Here is a 15,271-nt window from a genome sequence, read left to right as displayed (position 1 = left end):
AGGAAGAGAAGAAAAGATCTTGAAAGCGAAGAGGACACGGATCTTGCATGTGGACACAAGGGGAATGAAAAAAAATAAAAAACAAAATGCTTACTGGCCTAAACGAGAAGCCGGAGTGCGTGACAGCCTTTTAATTGCTTCATTACCGTAATTAATTTGCTCTCTTTTCAATTAGCGCTGGGGATATTGTGATGGGCTTTTTTTTGGTGATGTTTTTCAGCTGTTTTTCTTTTCCCTTTCTATTGTCCTTGCTCCTTTTTTTCTCGCTCAAGTTCAAAGAGTGTTTTATTGGCATGGCTGCTTAGTAGTAATGCTCCCAAAGTCACATATATGTTTTACACCACAGCGCTGTCAAATTCTCCATTCTGATTGGTCAGAAGGTGTTGATTAATTCTCTATAACAGCAGCTCTGACAGTAGTGCAGCTGCAAATCACATGTTTATATTAATGCGCTCGTTCCAATACGTTATCGTTTCCATAGTAACAGCTCATTTGCAGGGATGTGTACATCAGGTGCTCCACATAACTGCTGACATGGTGAAGTTTTCTGTAAGGAGAATTTTTTTTTTTTAACAAGTACGGAAGGAGTCTCCAGTGCAGGTAAAGCTGTACCTTTACGTTTTCTGACATCCTCGGGACAGAGGGGTTTATGCTTTGTGTTTCTCTTAACACGCTGTGTTTTTTTGTCTTATTAGCTTCAACAGAGAGAAAAAGAGAGGCAGGTGAGGGAATGACTGTTTATAGCTGCTATAACATAAATCATAACAGGAACTAAACTGTTTCACAACATTCACTGTAGCCCTAAATGCATAAAAAGTGTATGCGTTGTATAATTAATAAAATGGAATCACTGGCAAATTGCTGTGGTATAAGAGGAATAAAACTACAGGATGTGCTGTAATGACCAACTTCAGGGCGGTAACAGTAACTCAGTTTTATTACAACCCCACCGCTGATTATTTTTCTATAACAACACAACAAAGTGAGACGCATCTCCTGTGGTAACAAGTCAGAAACTGAGGTTCTCTGCTCTCTCTCTCTCTCTCTCTCTCTCTCTCTCACACACACACACACACACTGATATTTGTCTTTCTCCATTCTTTAAGAGCGTTCAGGTTCAGGAATGCATTATTTAACACAATGCTCGTGTCTTCGTTTTTCTGTTCCACTCACACTGTCCCACTGAGGACATGGCTGTGGAGTAGGAGTCCTGGGTCAGAGTCTGCAAACTCAAAAGTGTAGTGTGTATGTGTGTGTGTGTGTGTGTGTGCATGTGTGTGTGTGTGTGTGCATGTGTGTGTGTGGAGAGAAGTAATGGTACATCCAGTCTGGGAGGTTGGGGAGAAAGTCGGTGCTAATAACACACTGGCACCAGCGTTAGCCACACCCGTCTGCGGTACCAGACAGAGCAGTCTCAGGAGGATGTGTGTGTGTGTGTGTGTGTGTGTGTGTGTGTGTGTGTGCGCGAGTGTGTGTAAAACACAATCTCACAACTTTCAGGGCTAGCATTTTTTTCAGCCAGCTCAGAGTAAAGAAAATGAAGGCACTGATATATTTTCCTTAATGTATTCTCATATATCTGGATTCATATTTATATTCTTGATTGCTTCTTGTGCTCCATTTTGAAATGGTGATGAGAGAAAAGCTTCTACCCAATTAGATTTCATTCTTCAGTATTTCCTGAGTTAAAGCTCCACCTCTCAGGACCTTCTGAATTTTAAATGAATTCTAGCCGGACTTGATTTATGCAAGCAACTGATATGTCTATTCTGAGATCAAGAAATTTGGCATCCATTAAGACAAAAATCTAATATCGGTCAAAGTGCTGCATTGGCAGAGGAAGGAGAGCTGGATTTTGGTCATGTTAGTTTGAGTAGTTCCCATTTTTAAGGAGAAAGTTGGAGATAAAGCCTTTCTACATAGCAGTCCAGTTTTTTTTTTTTTTTTTTTAAATTTTCCCCCCAATTTGGTCTTAGCCAATTCTCGCCCACTAGCTCTCACCCAACAGCTACCAACCAGGGAAAGTGAAGGCTAACATGTACTTCTTCCAAGACATGTGAAGCCAACCTCTGCATCTTTTCACAGGGTGGCATAACACGCTCAGAGGAAAGCGCTATCTGCCCTGTTTCTCATACATGAGCTCACAGATGTCCAGGATTGGCTATTGACACTCTGACTGATAGGAGACAGAGAGTAACCCGCTGCCATCCAATATCCCACTTCTAATTTTGCTCTCTTGTCTCTGGGCCATGGTTGGCTGTGGCATCGTGGGGATTCAAACTTGTGATCTCTGGGTGATAGTGCGAAGACATTTCTGTTACACCACTTGGAAACCTATTACAGGGTTTCTTAAGAGTTGATCACTTATCACAGATAACCAGCATGATTTCACAATGTGATTTCTGACTATGTGATGTTTCTGATTATTTGGTTCACTGGGATTTCCTAAGATACTAGCTATTTCTTTGTGAGGTTACACATTTGTGCCATGTAATATAATGTCCATACTGTGATCTAGAGATCTTGGGAATAATCTGCTTGCTATTAACCACATTTAAAAGCATCACATTTACAAACTGCGGAGACTAGCTCACTCGCTTTGGCTAGTTCAACACTTTTCTCAGTCTACAGTGGGTAAAATGTGTGTAAAACATCCCATTTCTTACAGTTTGTATGTCTTAAAAAAAAGCAATCCAAGAAACCCTACCTAAGAAATTGCATAATTCCCTATGTGTTTTTTCATACTGTTTGTTGTCTTCATTATTATTCTAAAATTAAAAAACATATATATGAGCAGAGGTGTGCAAACTTTATTCCATGCATAGCAGAAAAGCAGGAAGGACAGGAGAGGGAGAAAAAGTACAGTCCCTTGTCCTTCCACACCCCGTCCTCACGCTGTTTGCTTGCTTTAACGCTCGAGCGACTTCGTGCCCTTCGACTGTGGTAAATAAATTCCCTCTCATAAAAGATGCAGGCGACACATTGCGCCGTGGTAAACAGTAATCATGTAGCCTGCCATTCAGACCATAGTGACTAATGCGTGTCTTTCACGTGTGCACTGGCTCAAGTCAAACATCTCAATGAATAAATAAGTGCGTTTTTACCTCACACTGTAGCGCAGAAGCGTGCACTTTATACGTTTTACCCCTTACGCTTGAAATTTAGTGAACAACATGCACTGTGTGAAAATATTCAGTGACATCCCTTTTAATTATAGTGAAATGTTGTAAACTATACACTAGTATAATGTTATTTAAGATGAACGTACAGTACATTGCTGGGTTTTATTTCACTCAAAACATTATCTGTTTACCCCGACAGAAAATGAGGACGCATCTTTCAGAAGGGAAAATCGAGTTGAGAAGAAATGTGACTAATGTGAGACGTAGAGAAGGGAGAGTTGATATCAGAGAGTTCAAAACACCTACGAAACTGTCAATCTTTCCAGATTTATACGTCGATGCTCATTTGCTGTCTTTATTGGGGGAAAAGAAGAAGGAACTTTTGGCTTATTTGTGAGCAAGTTCCAGTGTACTATGATGTTAAAATGTGGAGCTCCTACATAAATGCATGAAAGTTGGTCTGAAGAGGTCATGCTGGAAAATATCTATCAATAAATTCCAATTTTTTGTTTTTCATTCTGCATTTCGCATCCTGATTTAACTGATGAATCACAGGTTTTTGCCTTTTCAACAGCTTGTATATTTGTGTGTGTGTGTGTGTGTGTGTTTAGCGATAAGCACCATGCCCAGCATTCTGTGACGTGTACACACACCTAACATATTGCTAGCCAGCTAAAAAACAAGTTCTTTTTACGCTCGTTGCTTTAACACCAACACACCGTTAGTGTACTTGGATTGTTCTGTGCAGTTAGAGTATTATTGACAGCTATTCATTTGTGAAATCTGAGCTCAAGTGATTGCTCTGGTGGATGGGAATGTATTGATCGGGAGAGGCAGCGGCTGGAGCAGCGGTAATCATGTCTAAGAGCCATGTGTCAATCGACTGTTAGCTTCCTTTAATTTCACTATGGTTCCAGTAAACATAGCACACGTGGTATATAAATACGCTGCACGGTTGGGATAAAGCTCTATGAAACGCAGACGAGCTGCTGTTTGCTGTTAATAAGCTGTCTCAGATTTTATAGAGCTGGGGAAAGTGAGAGGAGGAACGGCCGTGTGCTTCAGGTCTCTCACTGATGTGCTTATTCTCACTCGCTGCGATCAATCACGCTCTTCAGACAGGCCGAGTGGGGAGAAAACTCTCCATAAATCTATGATAGGTCTCAAACCGAACCACGGTTTAAAAAAAAAAACAGACCACACACTGTGTTTGTGTTTAGTTTCTTCTAAGATTTCTGCTTTCAGCACACTCACCAGCCTTCTTCTGCACAGAGGCAGAGCCGAGACACAGCAACAGAACAGTCCAGTGCTGTCTCATACACACACACACACACACACACACACACGAACACACACATTGCCTCTGGCAATCAGAAAGAGAACGATTGAATGTGAGTGAAGAACAGCAGCTTTCCTTATTCTCTCCTTCAATCTGTGCTAAAGCCATCTCATCTCTCTCTCTCTCTTTTCCTCTTTCTCTCCCCTATAGACACACAGACATACAGATAGATAGACAGACAGACAGACAGATAGATAGATAGATAGATAGATAGATAGATAGATAGACAGACAGACAGACAGATAGATAGATAGATAGATAGATAGATAGAAAGTGGTCTTACCTGGAGCAGCCAGTAACACCTGCGGTGGAAGGTGGGGATTATGGAGGAGTGGACGTAACACCCGTACAGACACTGTGAAAAGACACACACACATACACACACACACACACACACACACACACACAATTACTAAACACATTCTCTCTGTTTTTCCTCTGCACACATTCTCATTGATTATTAATGCAGTTACTCATCCACATCTACACAGTTTGCAGAGAAAAGCATGTGAGCATGAAAGAAAACCATCTCAGCACCAAGACTGCAAAAATTCTAAAACTCTAATTTAATCATGAACATGATTTTTGGCTTCCCCACTTAATTAAACATGATGAACTGTGATTACAGAGAGCGGAGCTGAAGTCAGTGAACTGGCAAACGTTACGTTTTGGTCTTTGACTCTTTGGTTTGTTCAATCATTCAAGTATTTATTTCTTACCTGTTGTCTATTAGGTTGTATATTATGGAGCACTCATGTAAATAATGTAATACGCCTTGATATGACATACTTTTTTGATCATTTGAGGCTGACACATTTACATAGTGATTCATTTAGATAATGATTCATACATTTGAATAGTGATTCATTTGGATAGTGATTCATTTGGATAGTGATTCATTTGGATAGTGATTTGTACATTTGGATAGTGATTATTTGAGATAATGATTTACACATTTAGACAGTGATTCTTTTAGATAGTGATTGATTTAGATAATGATTCAATTAGACAGTGATTCATTAATGTAGATAGTTGTTCATAACTTTAGATAGTGATTCATTTCAATAGTGATTCATAGCGTACACATAGACAGTGATTCATACATTTGGATAATGATTGATTTAGATAATGATTCATTTAGATAATAATTCATACATTTACATAGTGATTCATTTAAAAAAAACTAAAAGGATTTATGCAAAACTCTGAGAGGGTGTGAGCAAGATTCATATATAACCTTTACTCTGCAACATAACACTGTTATTTTACATGAATCACTATCTAAAAGTATCAAAATGGCCTCAAATAGAAAAGAATATTAAATTACTTACATTTGGCAGCCCATAGCATATGGTTTACTTGCCATGCCATTTACTTATTTATGTAGAGCTTAAGTTCATTTATGCTCAGCATTTAAAAGATTATTACCTAATGTGAAGCAGAAATTGAAAAGATTACACATTGTAAACAATGTAAAATATCAAAGAATAGCTTGTTTCATGTCAATTTAAAATGATTAAGTGCAATAGAAATGTAATAAAACTGGCTAGCTTCTAAAGCAGATACTGCAGGAGAAGAGGTGGACACTCTCCATACTGTTTGCAATATGCAATTTCTGGTTACACATGCATATTATTTTTTATTTGTGTTTAACAGCTCTACTGTGTGTCCAGTGCAGTTTTCACTCTCTTTATTTCTTTACGATTTGTTCCTAAATTTGCTGAATAATTTTTGAGTTTAGGGGTAACAGCACCCCATCTATCCTAGTGTCTCTGTCTCTCCCTTCGTCTAGTGTCCTTCTGAGCTAGTCGATAGCAGGCGATCGACTCTAATGCTATTTCCAGCTGGGGAATATGTGAGAAGCCAGCCGCCCGGGCCGCTGCTCACCTTAAACAGGCTCCAGATTACAGGAATTAATTGAATACGAGGGATGAAGTTTCAGTCTCGCTATCACGCATAACAGCACACTCAGCAAGTCAGAAAATAGAAAGTGTGTAAATGAAAAGGCTTGCTTCCAAATATACACATGCATAGATACATCCAGAAACATTGTACAGATTTATGGAGCAAGTCTTGGAAAGTCATGGTACATTGTCATTGCAATCTGAATTATAATATAACACACACACACACACACGAGAAAGTCTGTCACTCCGGTGGACAGGTGCTGGGCTTTCGCTTGAGTACACCTTTCTAGACACGTGAGGCGTAAAATCAAAACATGTTTTCATGGCGCTGACTTTGTTTACCTCCCATTATAGCACCATAATCCATCGTGAGTCTCACACACACAGCATGCATAAACACTGTACATTCTTATACACACATGTGATATGGAAGGAATAAACACTCAGTGTCATGACGTTATAGGGAATTAATCAACAATGTAGTGGTGTGAGGAAGCAGAGTTATTGCTACTACCTTTAAGTCGATTGCAGCATTATTTTATTCTTCTGATACCGCAGCAATTTGTCAACAGTTGCAATATTTCATTTATTAAAGGATGATATGACATACTTTTTATCCACTTATAGTTACATTTATTGTTGTGTAGCATCCTCAGAACAAGTTCGTTCCTGTTCTCTCTTATGTTATAGCAGCTATAAACAGTTTTTTCCTCACCAGCCTCTCTTTTTTCCTCTCTCTTTAAGTTAATGAGAAAAAAAGTGCAGCTTGTCATGTTACAGAGAAAGAGACTTCTTTCATAAATGCTAACAAACATCTCCTTACAGAAAACTTCACCATATCAGTGACTACACACTTTTAAATCCACTTACGTCCACTAAATTTAAATCCACTTACGTTAATTTGTACAAGTCCCTATGAACGGGCAGATTCTATAGAAAAGATAAGGTATTAGAATGAGCACATTAATATAAACCTTGTGGACTCTAGTGATGCATTTTATGACATATTATGGAAAAATAGATAAATATCAGTTGTTGAGAATCAGATGATATGCTGCTTAATGATCCATACATGGTTTGTATAGGGTCTGGTTTAATAAAGTGTTACGCAGAGGAGTGTATAATGATGAAATTTACTGCAATACAAATATATACATAAATATTATATTACCCAAGCCACACACACACACACACACACACACAAAGCAAAATCCCCAGGATTGCATACATTGTTATTCACTGTTATATACACTGTTATTATTTTTTTTAAGTAGCTGGTCTTATATGAATCCTTCATGGTCGTAGGTGTTACTTCAACATGATAGGTGTTTTTAACACTGAGAATTTCCCAGTGAACGCACACACACACACACACACACACACATCGCTGAAATGGAATAAACACTGTTTTTATGCTCTGTGTGCATATGCTCTTGCACACATGCAGTGAAACAAATTAGTCATTATTTCTCAATAAACATCACAAAGAAACTGTACTAGACATACTGTAAAATATTTGTGATAAATATTAACAATACTGTATTATTTAAAATATTCTGCTCCAATTTATTGATCTATTGCTTCAGGCAAGAGAGAGATAAAGGAAATGAGAGTGAGCAGAATCTGTCATTTTAGAGCAAAAGATTTAATCAGTTATTAAGTGGATCATTTACATAAACGTGACAAAAGTACTAAAACACTGTCAATGCATTGAATACACATCCTCGCTCAGCTCCAATCATATTTCCATCTAACACGAGGATACAGTCAAAGTGACTCTAACGCTGCCGAATGTGCTCCAGTGTCCTCTCTCAGCTGCGCGACGGTGGCTGCATGGGCGTGTTTGGTAACAGTGTGATTAAGAAATGACAGCGTCAGAGGCTATTATTTGCCGTCTGGGCCCCAGACAGATGCCAGAGTCTCACACGCTGGGCAATTAAAGCCTAATTACATTCACACGATTAGATCAGCCCCAGCATGGTGTCTGAGAGCAGCTCCTACGCACTGTAACATGCTTTCACAGACGGATGTGAGTGCATGAGTGTGCACACACACTCTTATACTCATATACACGCACAGACATAGACACACACACACACACACACAGCAGCCAAGGTGCCTTTCAGCCTTTTCTTATAATCTACAATTTCTGTACTTCCTGGTTATATTTAGCTGAAAAATTCCTGACAGCATAGCATGACAGATTAGCTCTCTGCTGCGATTAAGCTTATCCATGTTGTGACATCACAGGGGGCATGGCTTCATGGTTATCAAAATAGTGTTTCAAAGTAATTGTGTTTGTGTAAACACAATCCTCTTTGGTCTGTATTGTATTCCATGGTTTGAGGAAATGAAGCCTTGAACGCTAAAATGAACCCTCAAATGATATTGAACTTGGAAGCCAGGGCTACAAGGGCTGTCATATTCCTTTAAAAACAATCAGAAATTTTAATTACTTAAAATATTGTGAAATTCAATCTCATGAACGTTAACAGTAGAGCTACACCATGCATAAACAAAAGAAGGTGGAATTTGTTTTGCTTTCTTAACTGGGGAAATTCCCAAGGATGAAATAGCTTAATTAAATTTTTTTTAGAAAGCTCGTTTTTTACGATTTGTGTTTATTTATTCAACCACAGTTGGTGATATTCATTCTTTCAACAGTAGCTCAGGTAATTTAGGGCTTTTAAATGTTGATAATTTCCAACTCTCTCTCGTTTTCTTTAGTAGATACTATACAATGAGTTCTGGCAGTAGACTGAAAAAAACAGAAATGCATTAGAGCTTTCTAATTAGAACTGAAGTGGATATAAAGGCATCTATGTAAGGAATTAAACACGACGAGGCATGATGTTATAGAAAACTGCTACTGTTACCACCCCAAAGTTAAATAATTTCCTATTTGTTTTCTTTTTCCCTTGAAGTTAGTAAGACAAACCCACAAAGTATAAACTCCTCTGTCCTTAAAAAAAAAAGCTACAAAGTGCTGACACTGGAGACTCCTTCCATAAATGTTACATAAATGTCTTCTCACAGAAAACCTCACCATATCAGCAATTACGCACATTTTTAATCTGTTTATGTGGATCGTCCACTAATTCATACAAATTCCTGTAAATGAGCGCATTAATATAAACCTGTTATTTGCTGCTGCATAACTTCTGACCAATCAGAATCGAGGATTTAACAGCGCTGTGGTGTAAATGCATCAGAGTCCCTTCGCAGCTGTAGTTGCTTTATAGAGAGAGCAGGCTGAGATTTGACTCTGACAGCATTGTAAATGTACAAACTGAACTCTTCAGTGGATTGAATCTTATCATAGAATTGCAGTTCAGAGATCTCTGTTGTTGAACTGGCCCGGTGCTCGCAGCAGCTTCTCATTGATTGGCTTTAATTAATTGAGTCTGATGCCACAATTATTTCTTGGTTAGAGGAATAGATCTGACGTGCATGCAGGAAAGGTTCTCCACCAAGAGAACAACCCAATAAAGCAGAACAATCCAGGGTCGATAGTCTTGTGAGGCAGACTGTTTGTTAAAGGTAATTGAAGCTACTTTAGATTGAAGTATTAAAAAAATAGCTCAGCAGAACAGAACTTCAGCTAGTTCTGGTGCTCCAAAAATACGAGTTAAAAAGTGCTAACGTGCAAATTTGACTTCAAATCAACTGTTACTGAAAGTTTTCTGAAACTTTTTGTTTTCAGGACAGAGGAGTTTAAATTTTTTGGTTTCTTGGTAAAATGCTAAGCTGCTTTTTTTTTTTTTTTTTCCATTTCTTATGAACTTCAAGAGAGGGAAAAAAGAGAGGCTGGAGAGAGTAACAAATGTTTATAGCAGTTTTTAACATAAATGATAACTGGAACTTGTTTTGTGGATGTTCCACAACATTACATGTAACACTAAATGGATAAAAAGTGTCTTGTGTTGTTTAAGGAATAACACACAACAAACCATGTCTTTGTATGACAATAATATACTCTAGGGTTACCACTGCGTAGTGTATTATTTTCGTATAATTGCATGATACAGAGAGTGTTATCCCACTTATACCACAGAGATTTGCCAAAGATCACAATATTTAATTTATTAATGAACAACATCACGCTTTTTAATGGTTTATACTTAAATTATGTTGTGGAACGTCTGTGAGACAAGTTGGTTCCCAGCTTGTCATGATACACAGAAACCCGGAAAGCGTAATATGCGGGGAATCTTTACAGCATGATGACTGTTACAAAGCACTGACACTGGAGACTCCTTCCATAAAAGTTACATAAATGTCTTCTAGCAGAAAAAATCAACATATCAATGATTCCAGGTTTTTTTTTCAAAATTTTTTTAAAAATGTGTTTTTTATTATTAGTCTTAGATCATGTAGATCAGCGTCCACCATCTAAGTCCCTGTGTATAATCCGTTACTATAGAAACAATAACGTATCAAACCATTATCAGAACGATTAACGATTATCAGAATGTATCAGAACGATTAACAAACATTAATGTAATCTAACAGCCATAACTACTGTCTGAGATGTGTGGTTATACATAAATAATGTACACCTTCTGACCAGTCAGATTCGAGAATGTACCTGCGATGTGTTGAAACACAGATTGTAAAGGGACAGACTAGTGATTCTGATGAAAAGTGACAAAAACGCATGGAGACTGAATCTGTCAGAGGGAACAGGGTGTGTGCAAGTGTGTGTGTGTGTGTGCGCGCGTGTGTGTGTGAAGACCTGCTATCCGTGGATGTTAATGGCAGCCCGTAGGTGGAGCCGGCAGCATGCCAAAGACATTAAGTGGAATTGAATTCCTTCAAAGCAGCCTCAATCAGCAGGTTTTATCAGGTTAGAGTTCCTCCTCCTCCTCCTCCTCCTCTTCTTCATTCTCTTTTAGGTTCAGTGACTGGGGCATGATGTCATTTAGAATAAAAAAAAGAGGTAAAAGAAGGGAAGCAGGTGTGTCAGCTGAAAGAGGCTGAGCTTAGCGATAGTGCTTAGCCAGGAAGGAAGCAGTATTTCGGGGGAGTGGTGTGCACGAGACGTTGCTGAGTGTTCTGTCGTTCTCTTAACACCTGAATGAGGTGAAGAGGATGCTGATGAAACGGGACAGATTTCTCATCAGTACAGCACTCGTAGAAGGCGTTTTTAAAAGACCACGCCCATTCACCCATGCAAACTCCTCCAACACTGTCGTATAGTCATGCTTTTCTCAGAACAGGATCTTCTGCAGTCTTCAGCTAATAGACACCACTTTGGGGCTCTTATTTAACAGAGAACCTGCAGCAGAAACCGGTTCTACAGGGGATATGATAGCACAATTAATCCTTACCAGATGCTTAATGATATTTTTAAAATTATGTATTTTTTTTGCATTTGAAAACACACACACACACACACACACACACACACACACACACACACACACACACACACACAAGAAACATTTATTCCTGCCAACGAGGCTTTATCTATTTAAATACTCACACATTACTTCATGAAACTGAAAATCTAGTCTTTGGATGCTATTAGAATTACATTGTTTACTGTGAAGGCCTTTTTTTTGGAATATTGTGTATCTTTTGATCAAACATGTCATTTTTATGTATAAAATCCAACAATTATCAATTATCATTTTGAGAAATACCTCTGTAACATAGCTCTAAACAGGAACAGGAACGAATGTGTAAAATTTCATGAATGTATATAATTTAGTGGTTTGTTTTTAAGGTTTGTTTTGGAAGATATATAAAGAATAAGTGGGCAGAGCTAAGGCTTCAATGTTGCCAAGCTACAGAAAATGTGGTGGTCTTGAAAGTGAACAAAAATGAAATTCATTTACAGAAATTCAGATTTAAATTTAGACCCGTAATGAACAAGCCAGAGGTGACACTGATGAGGTAAAAAACTTCCAGAGATGACAAGAGGAAGAAGAGAACCTCTTCTGGATGACATCGGATAGTGGGATTATAAATACATTAAAATAAAGATTTTGCATCTGAGTGTTTATATTTTTTTATTACTACAGTTCAAGATGAGACTTTTTAGAGATGCTATTTATACAAAAATTTGAAAAATGGTATACATGACCTAAATCATAGATACAATTTCTGTCTTTCCTTAAAGTCTTTAGCATGAGTTGCGAAAGTGGCACGTTGTCTTACAGCTTGATGAATTGTCTCCGAACTGTATGTTGGTACTTTTGCTCTACAGAGCTTCAGGTGATCAATTAAGAAAAGCTACTCCCAACCTGAGAGCCCTGCAAGCCCATAAATCACAATTAAAACATTTACAGGTCTGACCCCTAAATGATCTGTCTGCTGGCTAATATTCCCACAGCTCCACCTGTGAGGAGGGATTGGACGGGAAAAATGAGCTCGGGAGAGAGGAAGAAAGTAGGCCGGGGAAGGCGTGGAGGGACCGGGAGAGAGAGAATGATAATTTGTGTCTTTATATGTCAGTAAAGAAAATGAAAGCAGACTCAAACCGAACTGCCATCCTTGATGTTTTGAGGGAAAAAAAAGAAAGTTTCATATTTCATGTGCATAAGAAGAAGAACAACAAACACTTTTTTCTGGTCCAGTGCTTAGAAGAAGATAAAAAAGCTATTTGTATTCTAGTGAGCTTTGGCCTGCGTGTTTGTAAATACGGACTCCTCGGAGCTGCTTAATCTTCAACTACACAAACGCAACAGAGAGAGAGTGAGAGAGAGCACAAGAGAGAGAGAGAGAGAGAGAGAGAGAGAGAGAGAGAGAATGGAAATGATTTTCATACATGGCATGGTTGAGCAGGTTCTGCTCCAGTTATAGTCTTGGTTTGGAGTTTAAAGCCTCCTTCACTTATCTCACACCTCTAACCAATAAAAGCTAACGTTCTGCTGAGACAACAAAACCGCAGCTAGGAAAAAAATAACTAAGTAGTGAGACAGAGACAGATTGGGGATGTTTGCACTTTATCCTACAGCACAGTGGGGTTTTAGGGGCAAACCGCCTCAGGCCTGCCCGAAGCAATGAACCTTCGTGGCCCGATATTTAATAAAAAAAAACCTTATTATGTCTTTGTAAAACAGGTGAAATGCTCTTTAAGGAGTTCCTGACAAAATCTGGTTTCATGCATAGCATTTTTTTCTCAACTGCCAACATGTTTAACTTGCATACTACAGGTTACAGCATACAGGAGCTTACAAGACTGAAAACAAGCAGAACTCGACGCCGATGCTTTCGAGAGGGAAAACAAGTCCAGTCCTTCCAATGCCTCAAATACCCTTAAAACATATCATGTTTGATATGATCACGTTCAGATCAATGTAATCAGTTCATCTGGTGGAAGCAAAGATAAGTCCAGCCAAATCTCACATTTAAACGCTTATTTTTAAAATATTGCACTAAATATTTTAAAAATAGAACTAAACAAAAATTTAGTACCGGTGGACTGATGGCAAAAATCTTAGACAGCCAGAAAATCAGCCCTGATTTCCTGAACATGAACATGTAACATCTCTGTATAACAAACAGGAAGGAAGCCATTGAAGAAAAACTATTTCTGACATTTGACCTTGCTGTGACCTTCACCCTGTTTAGATCAATACCGAAATCTAATCAGTTCATCTGCTGGTTACAATCATAATCCATATAAATCATACAAACATTCAACCACTCGTTCTTGAGATATTGTGTTAATTATAATCTCAGAATGCCTCTGCTGCTACGTTTTTACAAAAGTGTAGAGTTATGTCTGTTTTTTTTTTTAACCTCTTGACCAATCGTGTTGCAAGTTGACTGCTCAAGGCAATTGAGGAAAACAAACACAGAGGACAAAGTGCTGGTGAAAAAAAACGAGCCTTGTTAGTGAGTGTATTTGAGGAGATTTACGTCAGAAAATATTTCATATTTAATTTACAATGTTGCAACATAACTAAAAATAACAGTGTGTGTATTTTAGGGAAGTTCACTGGTATGCGATGTGACGACCCACTTTAAAGCCGGCTTTACACTGTAAGTTTGTTCGTCCCAGTCAAGCATCATAAAGGATCATCTTTGGTCGGGAACTGAGATCAGTGCTCTTAGAAGGCATAATGTGAATTTACTGCCACTGTGAGCGTGAGCGCTGCTACGACACTCGTCTAAAATCTGCCAATAGGAGGATGGCGCAGGATTACACAAAACTCACAGGACAGCTGCAAATACAGACGTTGCAATATAAATACATAAACAAAACATAGAATTTAAAAGAAGAGAGGTTTGTTGAATTGTAGCAGCAGGAAAGAATGCCTCATCACGGTTATATCATGGCAGGACAAAAAACAGATGGAAATAAATAGAGGACGAATTATAGCGTTCAGGTATGTAGCTAGCAAATTAGCATGCAAATACTCTGTTCATCAAGTTTATTTACTGTTATGACAATGTGAAACTATTTCATGCTTCCAGTCGAAGATCTACAAACCCGTCGCTGTGCTCCCAGTATGGCAGAACATACTAATTTTCTTTAACTGTAGGTCTGGGATCTTCATCATATATTCCAACATGAAGAACACGTTTTATGACTGTTAAGTCATAACAGTTAAGTCTGTTACAGAATTCTGGCAAGATTTTACTGGGATCATCTCATACAGTGTGACAAGTAATCATCATAACAGCATGCTGGAATCGCTTAAGTCAAGTCACATGAACCGACTAAATTCTCTTGAATACATCACCACTGTTTGCGTTACACTGATCTTTACTTCAAAAGCGTTACTGAGAACAATAAATCTAATCTACAGAGTAAGCTTGGAGAGTTAGTTAGCAGTTAGTTACAGTGTTTTTTTCCCATATCAGCACAAAACCACTCCAGCCAGCACTTTTTCTGTGAAAGCAGCCTAGCAGCAGCACCCGGGTCATAGATTATCTCTGCACTGGTAGCC

The 15,271-nt window shown here is 38.4% G+C and overlaps 1 protein-coding gene across 13 annotated transcripts in view; it reads right to left on the bottom strand.

The window, feature by feature from the left end:
• The window catches only part of LOC113538092 (calmodulin-binding transcription activator 1-like), a 226,555-nt gene that overhangs the window by 42,063 nt on the left and 169,221 nt on the right, over window positions 1–15,271 (bottom strand). For all 13 annotated transcript variants that reach the window (XM_053227050.1, XM_053227048.1, XM_034314130.2 and 10 more), the window contains one exon: window positions 4,745–4,816. In XM_053227050.1, coding sequence (XP_053083025.1) covers window positions 4,745–4,816 — 72 coding nt within the window. The remainder of the gene's footprint in view (window positions 1–4,744; window positions 4,817–15,271) is intronic.

The sequence above is a fragment of the Pangasianodon hypophthalmus genome, chromosome 20 (genome assembly GCF_027358585.1).
Source record: "Pangasianodon hypophthalmus isolate fPanHyp1 chromosome 20, fPanHyp1.pri, whole genome shotgun sequence".
Classification (NCBI taxonomy): domain Eukaryota; kingdom Metazoa; phylum Chordata; class Actinopteri; order Siluriformes; family Pangasiidae; genus Pangasianodon; species Pangasianodon hypophthalmus.
The sequence above is the reverse complement of the archived record's forward strand: the minus strand, read 5'-3'. Positions and strand labels throughout refer to the sequence as shown.